General features: G+C 44.3%; 1 protein-coding gene across 3 annotated transcripts in view; it reads left to right on the forward strand.

Annotated features, from left to right (window-relative positions):
- The window catches only part of LOC146199912 (serine/threonine-protein phosphatase 2A regulatory subunit B'' subunit beta-like), a 48,486-nt gene that overhangs the window by 2,527 nt on the left and 21,796 nt on the right, over window positions 1-24,163 (forward strand). Inside the window, exons 1-4 of one of the 3 annotated variants that reach the window (XM_084595291.1) lie at window positions 15,655-15,867; window positions 19,699-19,920; window positions 21,920-22,023; window positions 23,951-24,053. In XM_084595291.1, coding sequence (XP_084451417.1) covers window positions 15,775-15,867; window positions 19,699-19,920; window positions 21,920-22,023; window positions 23,951-24,053 — 522 coding nt within the window. In that variant the 5' untranslated portion in view covers window positions 15,655-15,774. Of the gene's footprint in view, window positions 1-15,654; window positions 15,868-16,033; window positions 16,441-19,698; window positions 19,921-21,919; window positions 22,024-23,950; window positions 24,054-24,163 lie in introns of those variants that run through there. The other 2 variants (XM_084595292.1, XM_084595290.1) reach the window with 2 other exon arrangements.

Raw genomic sequence — 24,163 nt, forward strand, 5'->3', positions numbered from 1 at the left:
CCGAAATTGAAAACGCTGCAACCCGCTGTCGGCACGCTACGAGGGACGGTGGTGGCATTGTGCGAGTGTGCAGTATGCGGATCACAAAGAAATGACGTGAAAGATGGTAAGGAGGCCGAAGGGGGGGGGGGGGGGGGGGAGTTGTTTTCTCGGCAGCCAGCTGGCTGGACGGGTGACACGTCGTGGTCTTCACCTTTCTCCTTGCGCGTCGAGGCTCCGATGGCCCTTTGTGGTGGCACGCGCGCTTTAGCGGGCACGCGCGCTCAACGAGCAGCTGAAGCACCGCTTTCGTGGTAAAAGTGCCGCCGTGGAATTCTTATGCTTCTTTCATAGCGTACTTCTTTTTCTGCTCGTATCCCCCCTCCCCTCCCCCCTCTCTCTCCCTCTTTTTCTTGTGCAAAAATCAGGAGTGAGTGGCGGAGAGACGGATGTCTGCTGAAAGCGTTTCCTCCGTCATTAAAGCGAATGTACTGTCGGTGCGCACACAGGTATCCAGGACGCGCGAGCGACAATCGTAGCTCGGAGCTTTGTGATACGTCAGTGTCTGGGAACCACGCTTGCTACGTGCCAGGTCAATCAAGCCTTCGTTGGCACGCATTCTGGATAGTAGTTTTGTTTCCGATAGTACGTACACGAGTGTAGCTTGCGTTTACGTATCGATGCACGGTGTGCACCGTTTTACCCGCTAGTCTAAACGCGCCGCAGAGTTAAGCGCGCAAAGATGAGTTTATACTACAGATTTCACAATATCATGTATCCATCGCATCAGCTTCATTTTCTCACTTGTCGAGGAAGCTTGCTTCAGGATATACATTACCTAAGAATTGGAAATACGCAAGTAAACACGAGGACGAGAAGAGCACAAGGACGGGTAAGGATGCGTCCGTCCTTGTGGCCTTCTCGTCCGTGTCTTTACTTGCGTATTTCCCTTGCTTAAGTGTGTACGACCGACTCGCCCAACAACGCGCACTCTTGAATTAGATATACATTTGCAACTGAATATAGTACGCATTCGACCGACGTTGTAAAACTTGTCTGAATAAAAAAGAAAAACACGGCTTTGCTATGAAACTTGCAGGCTACAGGCATTACAGGAGCGTGTTCAGTGTGTCAGCGAACGTCTTGGAAATGTTACTAACGCGCAGCCTGCGATATATGCAAAAAGCTCGTATCCTGTAAGCTGTGTGCGGTAAGCAGCTTTGAGATTGTGCCTATAGTGTACCGACATCAGCTTTGGGGGTACCTTCTACAGCGCCCGCTCCTTTGCAACGACAGAGGGCACATGCATAGAAAGTCTATTTTAGGAACCACCTATTAGTCGGCAATCGTGCATCAATCATGGCTGCCACAGTGCTTAATCACTATTGTTTATTTAGTAGATGCATCCAGCTTGAACAAAGCTTTACTGCCGAAATATTTGGCAGGGACATCATAAAATGACCTTTTGGATTTGGGTAAAACGCGAAAGTACGTCTGCATATTTCTTTGTTTTTCCTCGCCTTAATTGAACTGAATTTCCTTTGGAGAGGATTTTGAACCTATGCTAGAGAGCAAAGGCAGCAGGCGCATACGTCGTTCACACTCCATTGCCCGTTCACTGACATCCCGACTGTTATAACTAGAGACTCAGGTCACTCCCCTTCACCCAGTGCTGTTTGGTGCATACCACACCGAAGGGCAGTTAACGGTTGCTTGCCCGATGAGTTTGTTCTGCATGTTGCGAGAGGAGAGCAGACCTCGACGCTAAATAAGGTAGAACGTAATATACTGTTTATAAGCTGAACAGCTCCGCAGAACACACTCGTTTCGCTGCTGCTGTTGCAGTAGCTCCGATGCAACTTGTAACCGTGCCAATAAAAGGCAGAGAGAGCGAAAGAAAAAAAAACGAGACAAAATTAATAATTTGACAGCTGGTACGCAGCGAGTATTGCAATTCAGACAGACAGCAAAACGCCAAAGGACAATTATTCTTCTCCGTGTTTTAATGCCTGCACTTATTTTTTTTAAAAAAAAAAAACACCCCCATCTCTTTTTTTTTCTTCATTTTTTTTTTTTTTTTACTGTAACCTACGACCGCATTTTAACGATTAACATAAGTATTTATCTCTTGTCGCTCCGTCCATAAATAACCACTTTGTGCACTTCGTCCTTTGGAAATATGCATTTTATATACGTTTTGCTCTGCTTTTTATCGCATTATTTGACCTCAGAACCTTTTATATGCTGAATCGCAAGATATCGGCCAAAGAAAGGACAATGGTCGGCTTATGACGCCCGCTTCCGTCCCGCGTATGCCCACTGCCAGTCAGGCTGTCACCTCAGCTGTAGATAACATGAGCTAGGATTGCACACTGTCAAAAGCCCCAACTGTCGTGTCCGCATGACCCAAAGTGACCGCAGACCCCCTTGGATAGTGATCTTATGGCCAAGAGGGGAACGCCTGATTGCTGATTATTCGGTTATGACACACGACGACGAGGGAGTTTATTTACACTGACCAGATTCGCAATTCAGATAACGCCGTCGAACAAACAAACAACGAGAGAAGGTAAGAAAAAGTACAGGTAGTGAAAGTGCTGTGAACATTCCAAATTAGACAAAGTCGAAGCTGGGGCAAGTCGGTACGGACTTATATATATATATATATATATATATATATATATATATATATATATATATATATATATATATATATATATATATATATATATATATATATATATATATATATATATATATATATATATATATATATATATATATATATATATTGGTTTGGTTTGTGGGGTTTAACGTCCCAAAGCAACTCAGGCTATGAGAGACGCCGTAGTGGAGGACTCCGGAAATTTCGACCACTTGGGGTTCTTTAACGTGCACTGACATCGCACAGCACACGGGCACCTTGCTTTTCGTCGCCATCGAAAAGCGGCCGCCGAGGCCGGGATTTGATCCCGCGTCCTTGGGAACCACTGCGCCACCCCGGCGGGGTATATATATATATATATATATATATATATATATATATATATATACAGATAAATCAAGGGGAAATGAGGGTGCTCGTTATAATACATGAAGGAAAGAAGCCAACAGTCGGCGAGGCCAAGGAAACCATTGGGGATTATGTTTTGTCTTTTTTTTAATTTTTTTTTACTTGGATAATCACAGAACTGAGTAATGTAATCTGCTTAGGGGAAAGATAATTATACACAAAGTAGAAGAATATATATATATATATATATATCCGTGGCAGGAAATGCGCACATCCTGCGGGTGAAGTGCTAACATCTCCTGTCAATCACAGTCAACGCCAAGTGACTGGGAAATTTAACCGCTCCAGAATACGACTCCACGTGTCAGCTAACGTACTTGCGTCACTCGTCCATGGTCCGCGCCAGTAAGAATCAGAAAGCGGCCAGCTAGCGCGGAATTGCCTTTCTTTCTGAGCGGTTATGGCTTATGCTTTCGCAGTATGGCAGTACGCGCAGGCATGCCGGAAGCGTCAACTAAAAAATGGCGTACCGCGAAATTATGTTTTTGTTTATGCAATATTAGCAGCCCCATGACGACGAAAACTGTCCGGCGTCGGCGGCAGCGTCGTCTATGAAGCCTCAGGCAACGAAATATCGTCTATAATGAAATTCCTGCAAGATTGAAACAGGCCGTATAGCTGAGCTTGGGTGGATGCAATGAGTAATTACTCCCTTATTACAAATCTACTCCACCTTAGGGGATTCCCCTAAATATTCGATCAACACCGTTTCCACTTCGAGTTACTGGCCAATTCTCTCTCGCCTTATCTTATCTGCTGACCGTCCTGGTTAGCGCAGTTAGTAGAGCGACTGCCCCGGACAGGCGGTGGTGCCGAGTTCGATTCCTGGATCAGGACGAATTTTTCTTTAACTACGAAGTTTCTGAGAAAGCTGTATAGCTTTCCTTTGTAGCCATATGGCTGCGCTTGGGTGAATGTCATTGAGTAATTAGTCCTTATCACACTGGATTTAATGCGAAACTAGCTTTATCAACTCGATAATTATATTTCAGTTGACATGTCATTCTGATTGGATTGCAGTGATGGTACTGGCTTAGTGAAGCTACACTGAGTGCCTTTAGTCCTCTTGGCTGTAGAACTAGAGAACAAAGGAGGATAAGAAAAACAATAATTCTGTTGCATTTATCCCACGGCCAATCCATTTGAGAGCTTCTGAATTTGAAGCTCTGAGGATGTCACAAGCACCGTTTGCAAAGTAGCAGCATTACTAGACATCACAATAACTCCTGAAGACATTGATGTTTGCCATAGAGTAAAGGCTCGTAACAGCTCATCTTGTCCAAATATTGTTCTAAAACTAAGAAGCCGTTCACAACGCAACCTGTTGCTTCAGAAAGCGAAAAAAAACCGACTCTCAATGGCTGACCTTGGACATTTATCGAGTGAGGACCCCATTTTCATAAACGAGCACCTCTGCCCAGCACTAAAGCTGCTACTGGGTAAAACTGTTGAAAACTGGAAGTATGTGTGGGTGAGGGATGGCAGAATCTTCGCTCGTAAAGAAGAGAAATCAAGCGTGCTTCATGCGCAATGTGAACGTGATATAGATAAGATTGCCTAAAAAAGGTATGCCTGACCTCCTGCTGTGTTTCTGCGTCCTGAAATGGCAATAAAACCTCTAGACTTAAACTCTATCTCTCTCCACTATGATCTGAACAGTCTTACGTGTTTTCACTTAAATATACAGTCGGCACGAAATAAAGAAGATCAATTAAGTGCTCTACTAAACACTTTCAGATTTCAGTTTGACGTCATAATGCTAACCGAAACATGGTTTACATCTGTTTGTGACGTCATGAAGGATGCAGAATATAGCACATTCTTTTTAAACCGAGCGACCAAACGTGGTGGTGGTGTCCTTATGCATGTAAAACAGTCACTTCAATGTGAATTGCTTGAAGAATTTTCTTTTATAACGCCAAGTACAGAGTGCCTTGCTGTGATATGTCAAAAATATCTGTTTGTAGTGATGTATCGTCCTCCTGAGGGCAATGTGTCAAATTTTCTCTCTCTCATCGATAAGATACTAAATTATGTAAACGAAAATAATCTCGTGCTTATACTCGGAGGTGATCTGAATATTGACCTGTTAAATTTATCTACACTACAACACAATTTTGAAACACTCCTGGACTCGCATGGCTTCAACAACCTAATTAAATCTGCTACACGTGTAACACCAAACAGTAGTACTTTGATAGACCTGTTTATAACCAACCAAGCCATACAAGATACTACTGCCGGCGTTCTCGTCTCACATATCAGTGATCACATGCCAATTTTTTTATTTAGTCGATCGACCCCTAGAAAGAGGGTAAAGAAACCGGACGTTTGCCAGAAAATGCAGAATATAAACGACAACACATTGGAAAAATTTCGCACTGTTATCTCAGAAACAGACTGGGATGCAGTGTATTGCTCGCAAACGCCTGATGAAGCATATAATACTTTTTTGTCACTATTTTTAAAGTCTTGCCTATCATCATTAATTTTAGTCCCTAAGCAAAAGACTAGCAAATCAAAGAAACCTTGGATAACGAAAGAATGCCTTAAGCTGATAAAAAGGAAAGATAAATTGTTCAAAAAGTTCATAACCACACGAGACACAAATGACTGGAAGATTTTTAAACGCCATAGAAACAAAACCAATGCTGTGATACGGAATAAGAAGCGAGAATACCTTTTTAATCTTTTTCAGCCAGAGTACAACTCTAAATCGGATGTTTTGTGGAAAAATATAAACAAGATTTTAAACCGTTCTCTTACAGATCACAGCGTTTCCGAATTAACATTAAATGCCTCTCTGGTATCTGGTGTTGAGTTGGCGGAAGCTTTCAATCATCATTTTGTCAACATAGTTTCGAGTTCACATCATTCTGAGGCAATAAATGGAATTAACAGAAACAGCGATAGTTTGTGCTTAGGGCCGACAGATGAGAGTGAGATTCATGCAGAATTCATTTCTATGAATAATAGTATGGTTTGCGATATTGATGACATACAAATCAAGCCGGTTATATACGTTTTAGATTTGATCTTACCGCAGCTTTTGTTTATATATAACTTGGTCCTTTCAACAGGAACCTTTCCTCGGAAAATGCAGGCATCAAAGGTAATAGTGCTGTTTAAAGGAGGCGATAAAAATAACTTGTCAAACTACTGTCCAATATCTATTCTACCAGTTTTTTCTAAGCCTTTAGAAAAATTAATACAAACTAGAATTACTGCATTTGCTGATAAATGTTGTCTTATTACTCCCGCACAATATGGTTTTCGTAAAGGCAGATCTACTGAACTAGCTCTATTAACACAAAAAGAATTCATTCTACGAAGCTTTGAAAACAAAGAGTTAGTCACTGGTATTTACATTGATTACTCCAAAGCATTTGATCGTTTAAATCATAGGACATTGCTAAAAAAGTTAGAAGTATACGGAATCCGAGGTGTGCCCCTAGACTTAATACGCTCATATCTGGAGCATCGTACATAAAGTGTTAGAATAGGCGAAAATCTTTCTTCCTCAAAGCGTGTTACTATGGGCGTGCCTCAAGGGAGCATCCTGGGGCCCCTCTTATTTAATTTTTATGTCAATGATATTGTAAACATTAGTGCAAGGCCAGAGTATATAATATATGCAGATGACACAACACTCTTATTTCGAAGCAATGACTACAACGAGCTTGTAAATGACATAAATGAATCGTTGAATCATTTGAGCACATGGAGCAAACTTAATTCATTAGAAATAAATGTAACCAAAACAAAAGAAATGTTATTTTCCGTAAGACAGTCATCGTTGCCAATAATGTCTCTAAATAATAGTATAATTTTTGGCCATGCTCCTATTGAAATCGTTGACGAAGTAAAAACACTCGGCGTTTATTTTCACAAAAATATGTCATGGGATAGGCACGTAAATGAAACAATTTCACGCCTGTCAAAAGTAGTGGGTATATTAGCAAAATTCCATTTCTTTCTACCGGCCAAAATTAAGCTTCATATATACAATTCATTGTTCTTGTCTCAACTAAACTACTGTTTCCTTGTATGGGGTAAAACTACACAAACAAATTTAAATCGATTATATGTACTTCAGAAAAAGGCGGTCCGCCATATAGCTGGAGCAGACTACTACACTCATACCATACCGCTTTTCAAGAACTTTAGAATAATGCCAGTGACCCATCTCTACTCATACAACTTAGCCGTTCGCTACAAACAGCACATTGCTACCTCTGAATCTGCAGTACTTTCCATCGCCAATTTAAGAGCACTTGCACGAACATACCCTTCACGTTCTACAGATACTTGGATTGTGCCTTTTGCGAGAACAACATTTGGCCAGCAAATGCTCGCATATCTTTTGCCCTCTCTCTTAAATTATCTTCTCCAAAGTAAAGTTGATATTGAAAAGGTTAATAAGAGAACAATACATTTATTTTTTATGTCACAGATGTAAATATGATTTGCTGTTTTCTTTCATTCTTTTGTATTTTCTGGATTTCATGCTGCATTCATTTTGATGGTATTCATTGGCCCTGTTGAAATTTCATGTTGTGCAGTTATATTAAGCTTTTCCGCAGACTGAATTATGTGGAAAAGGAAGATGTTTGTAACTCTTGTTTAAAACTACAATCTGAATTTTGGATGCACCGATATTGTAATTACTAACCCCTCGCTGTTGCCATGTATTGGGGCCCGAGCGCCGTCAAGTGAATTAACGTTCACTTTTTGTCTCGGGTCCCTCATTTCTTTTTGAAATGAAAATAAACTTCAAACTTCAAACTTCAATATCGTATATGTCATACACATGCCGGAACAGCCAGGAACGGGAGGCTTGCTTACGCACGAGCGAATAATTACTACTGCGCATATTTTCGGTTGACAAGGTATATTTGGCTCCGCAAATATGCGGCGGAAAGGTTGAACCTGTCAGCAGGATGGTTGACGCGTGCGGTTTAACGTCATGAACTTCGTCGGTCTCGGGAAAACAAATAGTAATAGCTGAATTTGTGTGTGTCAGCAGATGTTCAAAGACACAACCAACATTCTCATGTGCGTCTGTTCATATAGGGCAGCGCTCTGCAGTGAAGGGCGCATACATTTACCTCATATTCACATCAGCACGAACATATTATACGCATGCAAATAGAGAACAATCTCTAGATGACTTCCTCTTTTCGTTCCCTTCTCTCCGCATTGCAGCTATATTATATGTCCGTGCTACGACCGAAACGTCGATATAAATTTGCTTAAAGTGTTTCGGTGTGACTCTCTGAACGTACTGCTTTTAATCAGTCGCCTTGAAAACTGTTGATATTCCGAATATATATATATATATATATATATATATATATATATATATATATATATATATATATATATATATATATATATATAAATAAGTGGTCGTTTGATTACTGTGGTAAAAATACAAGAGATGACGCTACAATTCGGTTTTGGGTGGTGCGCAAGAAGCACCCTTCATAGGGTGTCGGAACATGGCTAGGCTTGTACCGACAGTTAGCATCCGAGAGCCATTGCAGCAGCGCTGGTTGGTGACTCCCGCAAAAATAGGAAAAGGTGAATTTCTAGCAGTGATTAAACATTTTTTATTTAAAATAGGGGACGGCTGCGTAAATTAAAGTTGATTTGAGCAAAGTTCATGGAGAGTCTGCACAATAAGTGAAGACAATTTGCTACTGGATAAATGAATTTAATCGTAGCCGAACTTCGACGCAAGATGAAGCACGTGGGCGTACAGTGGGAGTCACCACGCCAGAAATTGTATGGAAAATTTATGGAATCGTGATGGAAGATCGCCGAGGGAAAATACGCGAGATAGCTCAAGTTGTAGGCATCTCAACAGAGAGAGTTCACAACATTCTTTACAAGAAATTGCACATGAAGAAGGTTTGTGCACGTTGGGTGTCGTGACTGCTAACGGTCGACAAAATGCACATGAGGACCGACATCTCGAAGCAATGTTTATCGATGCTTGATAACAATCCTCCGGACTTTTGGCGTCGATTTGTGACAGTTGACGCGACTTGGGTGCATCACTGCACTCCAGAGTCCAAACAGCAGTTAAAGCAATTCACTGGGGCCACATGAAGGGGCTCCAAAAAAGGCAAAGACTGTTTGTTCAGCCGGAAAGGTGACGGCAAATGTCCTTCGAGATTCGAGAGGAATAATCTTTGTTGACTACTTGCAAAACAGCAAGACGATAACCGGACATTACAGCACTCCTGGAGCAATTGAAAACAGAATTGCGCACTAAACGGCCTGGGTTAGGACGGAAAATCTCCTCTTTCACCAAAACAACGCTCCCCCTCACAGATCGCTTGTTGCAATGGAAAATTGTACGAGTTAGGCTTCGAGGTTGTGCCTCATTCACCCTATTCTCCAGATTTGGCTCCTGGAAATTATTCCTCTTTCCAACCTCAACATGTGGCTGGGTGGAAAGAAATTGTTTTGAGAGGAAGAGGTCATCGCAGTCGTGAATGACTGCTTCAATGGTCTCTAGCCATCGTTCTTTTCTGAGGGTAGAAAAAAATTGAAGCACCGCTGGAAGATGTGTGTGGAGTTTGGAGAGGACCATGTTGAAAAAGAAAATAGTTTTGAGAAAACTTGCTATCTTTAATTGCTTTTTACCACACTTATCAAACGACCTTCGTATATATATATATATATATATATATATATATATATATATATATATATATATATATATATATATATATATATATATATATATATATATATATATATATATATATACTCTTTCAAGGCAACTTATTAAAAGTCCGTTCAGAGAGTCACAGGGAAGACAGTGACCTCTCTATCGTGCAAGTATACCACCGAACTGCTTTGTCTTAGTAGGGAGGTGGCAGATTACGTTAGCGGAGATTAGTTTAAATTAAATTATGAAGACAATACCCATCACGGTCTTATACTCTGCGTCAGTAGGTGAACCGCGTTAGGGAAGAAAAAACGGAGCTATAGTACGAGGAAGAGACAAAATTGCCCAGCAATGTGACAGTATTCCTACTTCCAGGTTTCATTTTTCACATAGCGACCACACACGCCTCCGTAACATGCATGCTCAGAAATTCTGGACAAGACCATTTTTCCAGGCGGAAATCGTTTATGAACGCAATCTTTTCACGTAATAAAATTTCACTACAAAGTCAGTATATCCTCAAATCTTCCTTCAAGAGGCTCGTAGTTTTTGTTTTGTTTTGTTTTTGCTATTATTGCCTTCGCTGCCACCAAAAACACTCTCATTGGTTTTCTGCGGCAGATTAAGTACCCGATGCGAGCGAAGGACAGATAATAATTGCATCATACTCTGCAATATGTTCATAACAGAATCTCACAATATTAAACAGTTTCTTCAAAATTAAAACTGATATCCAAGAAAGCTGGACTTGGCAATTCTTCATGCGTGGCGACCTTTCTCCACCATCGTAAGCTGCGCAGAGATAATTGCGCCGCGAGCACTGACGACTCTGGACGACAACGTGCAGCCATTTCACCTTTCTCAGGGTATCATACGTTGGCGATGGGGAGCTAAACAACGTCTCCACTCTGTCGGATCTGCTGTGAAAAGAGAGAGAGATAAGTAAACGTGTACTAAAATTGGCACTACTGCAACATGGATGCCAGCAGATGGAGGTGAGGGTGTAAAGACTTGAAAAGTCCAATACAGCACAGAGGGAAGTATGTGCGCATGTGTCCGGCGGTAACGAGATGTGCGCGCACCTGCTTGCTATACGAGTCGAGCACTAGCGGGCGGCGCGGCCTGGAGGGAAACAACACATTGTTCAAGTTGGAAAGGACAGCCTCGTCACCGTTAACTCTTCGCTGCAAGCTGCTGTTTCGTTCCTGTCTCCTCCTCCTTTTCTTCTGAGCATTGATGTTACGTTCAGTTTGTGAGCGCCTATGGCGGTTGTGTATCGAACGAAAATGCCACGAAAATTTCGATCTCTAGTTTCATCCTTCTTAAAAGCAGGAAATGTTTGCTTCATCGTTCGCGCTCAAAACGTGCCGTTGAGTGGCAGACTACGTTGCGCTCGCCGTATTTGTTCAAAAGTTCTGAGACGGCATTCTGAGGTTGGTGTACCTAACATATAAGCCGTTGAATTTTGCGTGATACGGCTCGCCATCCGGTATATTGATCTGCACAGAGTACAGTCGTCATTTTGATGAGACCATTCATCATAATCATCATCATATACCCACTGAAGGGCAAAGGCCTCTCCCATATTCCTCATAAGACATTCGAATTCCTATATAACACCATTGAATTTTAGTTATTCGGTCAAATCATTGATTTTACTTATTTCCAGAGAAGCAAGCATATGTCAGAACTGTGATTAGCTCATCCTGTGAGACTTCACTGGAGCAAGTGAGATGACTTCAGTAGAGATGACTTCAGTGGCGCGATTCTTCAGTAGACTTCTGCAGCGTCCGCAGCGTCCTTCAGGCGCGGGATTTCAGGACAGGGACGACTGCTTGCGGGCGCCCGCTTCGTACCTCATGTCTTCTCAATTGTACAAATTTGTGAGCCAAAACAATTGCAAACACACATCAGTCCTAACCTGTTTGTGCGCGCAACGTGTTCTTGAAAAGTGTTTTAGGCTTTCTGCCAAGCGACCCTGTAGTATTCCAAACAAGCCGCTCTTGAATCCGCTGTAGGGGTTGTTGTCGTAACACAAAAAATAAAAAAAAACATAAAAAATAATAATTAATAAAAGAAGCACGAAACAAGGCATTGTATTAATTATTTTTCGCCAATTCACCTTAATGATCACAAATCGTTTACTAAATTGCCCCAGGGCTGAGCGGAAGCATAACTGAGGCGCTTTCATTAATGGCGGGCAGTTTCATTTGCTTCCTTCTTTTCGGCATTTATTCTTTGCGTACTTCGAAGTTTCAGCTCTGAGGTATCGCACTTTGCTTATGCCGTTCGCACTTAGAGACCACCCTGAATCATTCTATTCTGGATGGGACTTTCTGGTTGCGAGCGACCGAGTATGTAGTATGCTCTCCATGTTTATAGGTCCCAGCATTCGCCTGTCATGCACCTTGCACCTGCGCAGCAGGAGTTTCTGACGTGTCTTGCGGAATAGTCGTCTTCCATGCAGTGTGGTGTCTGGGCCTCCTAGATGAGGGAAATCGGGCCTAGATTACGCATATCAGCCTCGTCGCCATTTTATTTTAACCCGATACACTACACTAAAGCAGTGCTCGAATCCATGTTGCGCTCGGCGCGTTTGGAAGGCAGACGAAATAGAAAAAAAAAAAAGAAAAAAACTCGCCGGGGAGCTTGTAATGCCAGAGGGCGTTGAATAACATTTGTTGAAGACTAACACCAAGCTCCTATTTACGGTGTGTCTCACAACCCGTGGGCAACTTCTGGACGTTGACAGACGTATACAATACCATACCATACCATACCATACCATACCATACCATACCATACCATACCATACCATACCATGCCATACCATACCATACCATACCATACCATACCATACCATGCCATACCATGCCATACCATGCCATACCATACCATACCATACCATACCATACCATACCATACCATACCATACCATACCATGCCATGCCATACCATGCCATGCCATGCCATGCCATACCATACCATACCATACCATACCATACCATACCATACCATACCATACCATACCATACCATACCATATCATGCCATGCCATGCCATGCCATGCCATGCCATACCATACCATACCATACCATACCATACCATACCATACCATACCATACCATACCATACCATACCATACCATGCCATGCCATGACTTCTGGAGTAATAAATGCCCACATAAGTGACCATCTTCCAATATACATGCTTATTGAGAGTGTCTCCTGTCCTAAAAATCGTATGTTCCCATTTACTACCTTCCGACGAATTATCATGACACAATGGATCATTTTAGGGCATTATTATTAAATGTTAACTGGAATATTGTGTGAAACAAAGAGGACTCAGAAGAGGCTTACAAAACTTTTATTGCCATATTTAAAGCTATTTACGAACAATGTTTTCCTCTTGCAACATCCAAAAAACTCCGCAGAGCTCGCAAAACCATGGATAACCGTTGAATGCCTCAAGATGATAAAAACAAAAACAGACCTGCACAATCGCTTTATCCTAACCAGGTCATCGGATGATCTTGTACAATTCAAAGCATACCGGAACAAAGTTACGTCTTTTCTTCGTCAGGCGAAAACAGAATACATGGCAAAACTATTCAACCAAGATTTAATAAAAAGGAGCGATCTCGTGTGGCAAAACATAAATCGAGTTTTAAATCGAGTTACAACTGCTACTAGTGCACTTGAAATGTTGGTGAACAATGAAAGAGTGAGTGGGAAACAACTAGCCGATGAGTTCAATAATTACTTTGTGTCTCAGGCAGTTTCCGGGAATAACAGTTCTAGTAACGTGAAGTGCATTGACTCGCTGGTTGTTTCCAGTGCATTCTTGTCTCCAACCAGTGCTAACGAAATATAAAATTGTATCCTGGCTTTACGAAACAGCAAGTCGCCTGATATCGACGACCTCAAAACTTGCCCAGTCAAACATGTAGCTGATGTAATCAGTCCAGTGTTGGAATATATTTTTAACTGCTGTATTGCACATGCAGTATTGCACATGCAATATTCCCTAAGAGAATGCAGTTTGCCAGAGTCAAAATCATTCACAAAGGTGGAGACCGGAATAATCTGTCAAATTATCGTCCCATATCTATTTTACCTGTTTTCTCAAAGTGTTTTGAAAAGATCTTGTTCACACAAATATTACGTTTTTGTGACAAATACAACATAATAACGCCGAGTCAGCATGGTTTCAGAAAGAAGTTTTCAGCAGAAACTGCATTGCTAACAAAAAAAGAGCTAATTTTAGAGTCCTTTGAGCACAAACGTTTAACTCTTGGCATATTCGTTGATTTTTCAAAAGCATTCGATCGCATCAATCACAAAATAATGTTGGCTAAACTCGAACATTACGGTTTCCGCGGACAGTTTCTTCATATATTACAGTCCTATTTAAGTTCCCGATCACAACAAGTAAAAATAAACAATGACTTATCAGATGTCAAGCACGTGGTTTCTGGTGTTCCGCATAGTATCTTGGGACCGTTGCTGTTTCTTCTTTACATCAATGACGTTGTCCGTATCAGTAATCTACCAACTTTTGTGATTTATGCTGACGACACCAGTTTATTTTTCAAAGCTGTCCAATTGGTAGATCTTGAGAAACAAGCCTCAAAATGCCTACAGTCGCTTCTAGAATGGTCTCAAAATAATATTTTAAACTTAAACACTGAAAAAACCAAAGCTGTGCTGTTCAGGCCTCGAAACAAGTTCACAAATATGCCACCACTCTGTCTAAAGATCGGTGCGTCATGCATCCAAACGGTCTCGGCGGTAAAAAGCTTGGGCGTTATTTTCAACGAGAATTTGAGTTGGAATGATCATGTTGATATGGTGATGAACAAGCTGTCAAAAGTTGTCGGTATCTTGTGTCGATTGAAATATTTTATGCCAAAGCGTATTAAGGAAATATTGTATAATGCTTTGTTTTCTTCTGTTGTAAATTTTTGCTTTTTGGTGTGGGGTACCACGACGTTTACTAATATTAACCGCTTATACCTCCTTCAAAAGAAAGCCGTTTGAAATGTTATGAATGCTCCCCGACTTGGACACAGTGAACCAATTTTCAATGAACTTCGAATTATCCGCTTGCCACAATTATACGAAACTTTACTCTTGCGGCGGTATGAAATCGGTGTTCACAATAACAACTGCCTGGTAATAAAACTGTCAGGATTGCAACGCAAACAGTCAATATACACTACACGAACGACACCCAAATGTCTTGTACCTAAGATCCGAACAAATTATGGTTACCAAATGCTGAGCTACACTCTCCCGCATCAATTAAAAAACAGTGTGAACGAATGTATAGATAATGAAAAATCGATTGTTTTATGTTTGTTCTTGTTTCTGAAAGTGATATTATGCTATGTACCACTGCAATGCCTCTGTAGGGTGCATCGGCCTCGTCAAGCCTTTCTACTGGCTTTTTGCCGGCGCACCCAACATCCTCAAGATGTTAAATACACATTATTGTATTGTATTGTATAGCATACCATACCATACCATGCCATGCCATGCCATGCCATGCCATACCATACCATACCATACCATACCATACCATACCATACCATACCATACCATACCATACCATACCATACCATACCATACCATATCATGCCATACCATACGATACGATAATAACAAAGTAACATATTATACCATATCACAAAACAACGTACTTTCCATGTCAACCATACCGGATCGACCGGATCATACCATGCACTACCGTACCGTCCCATTAAGCGCTTCCACGAGCCATGCGGTATTGCGGTCCGGGGGCCGCTACTTCTCCGAGTCTGATGCCGCGCCTGTCACGCGCCTTACGTGCGAGTACGGACGTACGCGCGCCCTTACGGCCCTCGACAGGAAACCGAGCCCGGCATGCGCAATACGGCAGCGTAGCCCGCGTGATAAGCGGGAAGCAAGCGAGACACGAGGATCTTTTTGCGGCGCAACACGGTGGCGGCTGGAGGGGCGTATGTTGTCGTCGAAGCGAGATTTGTCGGAGTCAGAGCATGCGTGGACTAGCATGGTCGTGCCCACTCCCCGGACGGGGCACCGGTGCGCCGGCTACGACCGTCAGGTCGTCTGCAACACAAGGGTTCCGCGTGAGTAGCACCGACGCGCGTTGCACCAAATACTTGGACGTTTTGCGGGCAACCTGTCTCTAGCTAAACTACTCTTCAATTGTACTAGGCCAATCTCATCTTATTTGCGACTCTCTGATTGCTTTTTGTCCCTAAAGATTGTCAGACCATCGTGGTGGTTTCGCGTGCTTGGGTTGCAGACGGTTACTATTAGGATTAGTGCATTACGGTATATAATAGTGGCTGCAGCTGCAGCTTTCTCGGCGTTACACTTTTCGGCTACTGGCGACGAATAACGCTAGATGTATCGTTCTTGTTCTACCTATAGAAATAAGAAAACTAAAAGAGGGATCAGTACGTGAAGCGACCGGCCTTCTCAATGAGAACCGAGCTCTTTTAAAGCTTGTCCCTTTACTGTTTCGCTTTCCGTCCACGTGACCACAAGTGACAACCCGGCTTTGATCAATAAAACTTCCCAATAACTTTCACGTGTAGTCGACCTTTACCATTTCTTGATAAAAAGGAACAGCGCGAACACTGGTCGGAGAAGAGGACACTGGCCGGCACTGATTAAGAGCTGAAGATTATTCGAAGGTGGGCACAAAATATATAGCACTTGTGTGATTCTCTTCGCCATTCTGCGCCTGCGTTGTTCCTTTTTGTTATGTCAGACCAACTAGCCCACATCAGTATCATAGTGAACCTTTCCATTTTATTCTTTGATATGATTACAAGATTCAAAGTTATCGCACGACGGTTGCGTTCATTTTGGCTCTATTCATGGCTTTACGATCAGCCGCTTTATGAAGCTTGTCGTGTGCTGGCTACCACCACAACCTGCCGTCCTGCGCTCTTTTGCGGGGCATTTTGTACTTCCAACGGAGTGCTTCAACGCTCGCTTAGACCTCGTCTCGACGACAGAACACGTTAGATGTCAATTTTTTTTTATGTCTTTTGAAAAAGAAAACGATGCGTTGATACCGATCTGCGAGTAGACGATATGGCATTTCCAGGAAACTTTGATAAACGCCGTTCATACGCTTTTATCAATTGAAGAATAGTGCTTCGTTTTGTTGACGTGGCAAAATTAACCACGGAGAATTACGCGCATTTTATAAAGGCCCATTCAATATCACGTCTACTTTTACCGGTTGGATGACATTACTGATTCGAGACCCTTCAGTGAAGCGACTTAGACCATCCGAGATTTCCGCGACGTCATAGACGGCATGTTATCGTATTTCTTCCGCTGGGTAGCCTCCTTTCCTGCACGGTTCACGCCAGCATCCCACTCGCTACGGTAACAGCATTATTAGGGCATTGTTAGCCTTGGCGTCACGCTTTCCTCTTGCCTTTCATCCCCCCCCCCCTTCCCTTACGTAACTGTAGCTGCTTCTGTATCCACTGTTTCCCACTGCAGCGGTGCCTTGCGAAGAGGTGCAGGAGCCACGCGTATTATCATAACCTTCTCGTTTCTAACCAGTAAACAGAACGGGTAGAAATAACGGAGTAGCTGCACTCCCATGGTACGCGCGCTCCTCTGCTTTCCTCAGCCAGCAAGAGTAACGGTGCATTTCGGACCTGGCGAGGTCTCCGTCGAGCAAGAGGAGCCTCCAACAAAACATGCAGCCCGTAAAGCGCGTTTACGCCCGCGCCCACGCTGCCTTTCGACTCCGCACGCTGTTTGTCGAGCTCTGCGCAAACACGCGCGCGAGTGCTGTTGGTTTGGCTCCGGCCTTCGGGAACCGCTTAAAACTACGAGCGCCGGTGCCTGAATGCTCGTCGATCGACGAGCCGCTGAAACTGATTCGCCGGAGCGCAGCTAGCGGAAGTGCGTGCACTGTTTCTTGTCACTGAGATGGTCCATTCATCTTTCGAGTGCGTCGTTTGCTTTCTGGCCGAGAGTGTATGCGGCCTGGAGGGTGCGGTTCAGCGCGTAATTGGTACCACGAATCTTCATCTTGAAGAGAATGTGGCACGCAAATGTCACAGCACCATCTGACATGTTGAGGCTGACGTACTGGTCACGCCTCTGGGCCTCTCGAAGAAGCGTGTACACGGTACGCCAAGTTCTGGGCGGATTCCAGTCGATTCAAGCCCTCCGCACAGCTGAATCTATGGACGCATTTATAAAATAATGTTATTTAATTCCTGCTCTATACCAAGCCGCCTCGCTGTTCGTCACTGGTTGCGGCATCTCAGCATTTCGAATAGCGATTTTTATAATTGGGGTATTCTCATCGTTTTGTGGGATAAGGAATTAGTGTCCCATCGGTGTCCTTGTGCAGAACCACGGCCGCTCGAAGGGAGATCTAGCGTCCCAGTCAAGGCCGAAACAGCGCGTGCGCCTTTGGGTCGCATGAACAGGCCAGTCCTCGCGGTGGCTTATTCACGCATACAATCAAATGCAAAGAAGAGGAATCGTAAAACATTGTCCTAAAGCCGATTCAAGCGGGGAACAATGGTACGCAAGAAAGGGAAACTCAAAAAAGCACCGATAGCACCTGCCAAAATGGCGGGCATGTGTCTTAGTGAGTAAAACTTGTTGAATTGAAGGTATGTGGAGAGGAAGGAGCGCGGAGGTCACTATCACGAACGATGAAAGCTTTCGCACATTCGAAAGTTCAGAATCGCGTAATATTTGATGAAAAAACAAAAACAAAAACATGATAAAGCAGGCAATATGCCTCATTCACATTAAAAAAGCTACCTACCTACGATATGAGTACTCGACTCATATTCGTAACTGTTAAAGGAGGAAAAGTAAGAAAGACGCGCTGATATATTTTCTTCCGACCGGCACACTCGCCTTGTTCGTGTGCGACTTTCGCGCGACTCATCGGGAAGGCCCCCACCGCTCTGCGGGCGCCCGACGTGGTTATTCTAGGTCTCTCCCGTACAGGCATGCAGAGCAGTCGAAGGCCCCCAAGGCCAGGCCTGGCCGCCGCCGACGCCACCGCGTGTTTTTACGCGCACGGGCCTAGTTCTGCCCTTCCGGTGGCCGTGGTGGGAGAAAAAAAAGAGTTGTTTCTTTCCTTTTTTTTCGGTGAACCGCTGTTTCTGTTATAGCCATGTTGTTTATTTGCTCCTTCCGTAGTCTGACAGTCGCGCAGAAGGAGGGAATAACCTGTTGTAGGGCGTGGCGGAATGAGGCACTGCGTTCTATAGACGGAAATGCAAAAGATCAGTAACTCAGTATTCGTGTTACTTCGCGGTCATTGTCTGTGATGCGGAGAAGCGGTCAGTGTGTTAGGTCTACAAAAGATTGTCAGATGCCGTTCTTGCTTGTACCCTCGTATGACAAAATTTCGGTAGCACTGCCGCCCGATGCAGCCTGTTGGCGGGTGCAGCAACGTCCAATGCGTATCTAATCGGTCCATCCGTTCGATTCGAACGGTTAAAATTACGGCAGTCCGCGATGGGCCGCTGTATACGTTCCCCGTCCTCAATGCAAAATTGTGCGGTGCATGATACCAATTGAGCTATCTAAAAGGGTAATAAAGGAGCTCTCGTCTCCCCGAGGCCAAGGCGCCAACGAGCACTCTTCACAGTCAAATGCTAACGAGCGTTGTATCGATGGACTGATGATCGATCGATACTCTATAGGCTCACGCATGTGTTTATACTGATGCTTTCTGTACTAAGAATCCGGATGTCCTTGGTGTACTTAGGGCACTTCGGGCACTTTGTTCCTCGGCAGTATGATGTGAACTATATACTCATGAGGCAAACGACATGACGAAGGAAGTTCGATAGTAACTCTATTTGTCTCGTCCTTGGTCCGTGAGCGCAATTCGAACCAGCGATGTCATTCGTAGCCCTAACCACTCTTCCCTTCTCTCGATCCGACAGAGTCAGCACGAGAAGGCTTTCGTGGAGTCCCAGACGGCGTCGTTGAAGCGCGTGGTCCGCTCGTCGACCAAGCAGGCGAGCTGCATCCCTCGCTTCTACTACCCACTCGGCAAGCCCATGACGCCCACGCAGCTGGATGCGCACCTGACTAAGGTGAAGGCCGCCTTCGCAGCCCTCAGGGACGGCAGGGCCACCAGGACAAACTTCGCCGCCATCACCAGGGTGAGGTTTTGTCGGGGCAGTGGGTGTAAGTCGCCTGTCCGGGAGAGTTGACGGGGCTCTAGGGCCTGCAGAAAAGAGAGCATTCGCATCGGCAGACGACGCGCGCCAGAGTGCACCTGAATCGCTTACGCAGACCTATAAATCTATATGGCGAAAAAGGCTGGAAGGCAAGAAACTTAAGTGTTAATATGGCCCTGACAGCATTGTTATCCCGCTATCCGCACAGCTTTAATCAACACTAGGAAGTTCAGGTGTGCGGAGATGGGGCCGTGCAGGGTTTGTGCTGGCGATGCATATTCGCCTGCTTCCCTCAAGAGTAGAGATATTTTGTAACTAGAGTCGTGCCCACTTATACCGGACACAGTTATAACGAACGTTCGTTATAACGAACGGTGGTGGAACTAATATGCATTAGTGCTACGGCACTGCATATGAGATAAAACAAACAACAGTGCCGCACTACTTTATTATAACGAACGAGGAAGCGCTATGAACTCGCCCCTGCAGTCGAAGAAGCGTGCTGTCTACCAGCGCAGAGATTCAGAAGCGTGTCCCAGCTCTTGCAGTCTCCCCGTGCAAAAAGAAAAAAATTCGCAGAAATACATTCTAAAAAAGCTATAAAAAAGGCGCCATTGAAACTGCAGTTGCAGTTCAAGCTATAGTCTGACACGCGCGTCCCGGCAGACTACATGTTCAATCCGTGCATGCCTGTGTGCCGTTACCGACTCGGCGAAGCGTGTAAAGTTGGTTGGTTGGTTTTTGGGGTTGTCTCAAAGCAACTCAGGCTATGAGAGACGCCGTAGTGGAGGACTCCGGAAATTTCGTGATAAGTAGAAGCAAAACCGTACGTGGTAAATGCGAGACGAGCAGCGTTGATAACGAAACGACTGCAGAAGTACGGCCGTTACAACGCTTTGAGAAGTTTGAATACCAGTCGCAAACAATGGCTTTTGGCTTACCATGTCACGTGGCATACGTCGCTTGCCCAATCGCATCCTCGGCATCTGCGCTCCTGCCGCTAGAATTAATAGGTATATAGTAGAGTTACTATACCCCTAGCGCCTATATATCAGACATGATAATTGCGCGAAAAAAACACACCAGGCAGGGTATGTACCCTGTCTTTTGTGTGTCTTTTTCGCGCAACTATAATGTCTGAAATATTGCGCCAGTTAGCCCGACAACACATCCTTCCAGAGCCTATATAGTATCTCTAACTGCCACATCGCGCCACTCCTGTGTTGAGCGGTAGAGCAGTGCGTTAAACAAGGAAAAATGACAGTAGATGATGGTTTTCGGGTGAACTGCCATTTTTCAGAGCCTTCTTTAGATCTATGCGCCTCTACATTCTCGCAGATATGTTTCAAGAACCTACGATGTGTGATGAGGGTCGTTTTTTTTCAGCGCCCAATGTGCCATGCGAGCGCTTTACACAGAGGTGAAGCGTACCAGGTTGTCCATGATTGCGGTGGACAGATTACAAGTCGGCTTGGTAGGGTCTGCTTCGGAGAAAAAGACGCACAGAATGACCCTTTAAAGAAATAAGCGTCACATTTTTTTTTTTCCTGACTGTATTTTTTGGCTGCAATAACACGAGTCGACGGACGCTTTCCGCGTCACCGTCAGGTTCGTTATACGTGGGCTCTCCAACTCATTATTTCGTCACTTTACCACTGGAAGATGCTACCAATGACGTCAGAATTCATAGCCAGCAAAAAGTTCATCCACCGACAGTGATATCAACGGCGGAACGGACCAATGGGCAGACAGAAATCAAGGGTCCGTCGAAAATGCGGCATTTGTTATTCAACGTATACAGTTCTGTACATAAAAAGTCCGTCACTTATAAGGCCCTTTGGTGGCTGATCTATTCATAACGCGTTCGGCCATTCGTCTTTGCGTCTATCAGTGTGGTTTACATTCTTACCTGCTTTGGTAGAGGGCCTTGACTAGTCGCTGACACGTGCACTGATGACGTCATGTTGCATCTACTCCACAGGCGTGCGGAGTGCCGCTGTACTGGAAGATGCCGCTATTCTCCGCCTGTGGCGGCGAAACCAGGAGTTACGTCACCATCGATACCTTCATCGACTTCTGGAAGAGGTGAGTTGTGCTAGTCATGCGTACGGCAATTCAGTATCGATTCAGAGCGCACATATAAAAAAGAAAAAGCAAAACATTTTTTCCTGATGGATGAAAGAAAAGTTTTGTTCACAATATTGAGGGGTACTTTGAAAGTGTACTGATTAGTCATAGCAATGAGTTGTTGCCACGTGCAAGATGTACTGCGCTACTGTGCAGAAGCTTGATGAGTTAGCTTCAGCACAGCTGAAAGAAAACGGCAGCTGAACTTGTCTTCATTTTCGCCATTCTAAATATCCTTCGTTCAGCTACGAATGGGAGTGGATTGCGCTGTGCGGTTCATTTACGTGGCACTTTGAGCCCACATCGCCGGATCACGCCTCTCTCGGACAGGAGGTCGGTCTCGACAACGTCGATAGTTATAACTACGTGTCATCCAACGGTTGCAAATATGTTTGTGTACGGTCCGGCGTTGTTTTTTTTTCTTTTTTTTTTGGAGTACTAGATGTGTGTAGACATGTTCACTGAGACTCCACGCCTGGCACAGGCTTTCGATACAGATACTATTCTGACTTCTTTACGCCAAAGCTGAGGTCATGGGGATATTCTTAGCATCGGTTTGTTTTTCAGTTTTTCAGTAAATGCCCGTAACAGAGCTTCGTTAAAAATATTTGCGCAATGTGGAGAGTGAAGAGAGAAGACCGTCTCGGCCTCCATATATAATCGAGTAAAGTAAAAGCCTGCACGTAGGCGCATGCCTACGCAAGAGCGCCTCGAGTCGAAAAGAAGGCAGTGCTGGCCCATAACGACCCTTCTGCCGTGCGAACCCGTTTGGCCAACAGTGCTTCCACGGCCAAACCCTTCCCTCACTTCGCTTTCCTAAATCGAAGGTAAACACTGTACTTCGCCTAGTTCTATTTTCAGGTTCCGTTCAGGATAGTGTTTGGAGCGGATTCTTTTGTTCTGATGTCTTGTAGTTTTGCGTCTTGTAGGCGCGGCGAAGCGCAGAGAAGAAAAATGAGAAAGAGCGAACGAAAACAGAAGAAAAGTAGGTAGGAGCAGGCTGCTTCGTTCTGTGCTTGGGAAAAAGAAAAGAGAATAGGTGTGTAAAGAAAAGTGACGAAGGGCTGCTGCTCCTGCTCTGGATATAGCGTGCACCGTGGTCCGTGGTTCTTCGCTACAGACGGCTGCTCTCTATTTCTCTCTCTTTCTCCTTTCCTTTCCACGTTTAAGAGGCGAAATGGGCGAGAGCGGAAGTCGATCTTTCCATTGTACGAATAACTCGAGATACTTTGAAGCAGTAGCCCTAAAACCTTTGCAGAATTTGCTGTGCAGGTTGACGTAGGTCTGAAGGCAGGTAGTACTGAACGTCGCCGGGGAGCGAATAAGGAGGAAGGAGATAGTGACCTTCATTTCACACAGGGGTGCCCTAACAGCCGTTGCCAGCCTTTTTTTTTCACATTTTGCGCCAGACACGCACTTATCATCTTGTCTGAATACTGACGATGCAGTTTATAATAGTGCAGTTTCCTTTTTTTCTTTTTTTTTTTTTTTCATTGGTCCTGTACCGCGAGGCCAAGGTGTTCCGGGGCGCCAGTGCACAGGCGTGGTGGCTGCTCCTTTTGATGGCTAATGGTGCAAAGAATCCGTTTGGAACAAAAAAGAAAAAATAAACAAAAAATAAAACGAAGATCTTGTGCTCCTGCAGAAAGCTTAGATTCGAGCAAAGCCACTCCACAGTAGTAGACAGAAATTGAGTAAAATAAAAGCTCGCGGTCTTTTTGGAGCCTGCCGGCCCTAGGATTAGTTTTGCTTTAAATAGATATATTCAATTTTAGACACAACGGACGAGAAAATCTGCGGGTTGCAGACAGCGGCGTCCTTAGCTGTACAAATAGGTGGCGCCTTGCTCAGCGTGCACGTGTGCGCATGTGCTGTCGTCTTGCAGGATAGTGTCCGGGGGCCGCGACGAGCCAACGTGGTTCGTCAAGATCCTCAGCAAGGGGACGAGGAACTACCTGGTGCCCGAGGACTTTATCTCCATGATGCAGGTGGGTGTCGCAGGTGTACGCAGCGGATCGCGGTCAGCGTACTGCCCGAACGTCACAGCTCATATAGTGGACAAGGCCTTTCACGTTTAACCCTCTCAGTCCCAGCTTAC

Source organism: Amblyomma maculatum, chromosome 2, assembly GCF_055883805.1.
Source record: "Amblyomma maculatum isolate TAMU_Amacu chromosome 2, ASM5588380v1, whole genome shotgun sequence".
NCBI lineage: Eukaryota > Metazoa > Arthropoda > Arachnida > Ixodida > Ixodidae > Amblyomma > Amblyomma maculatum.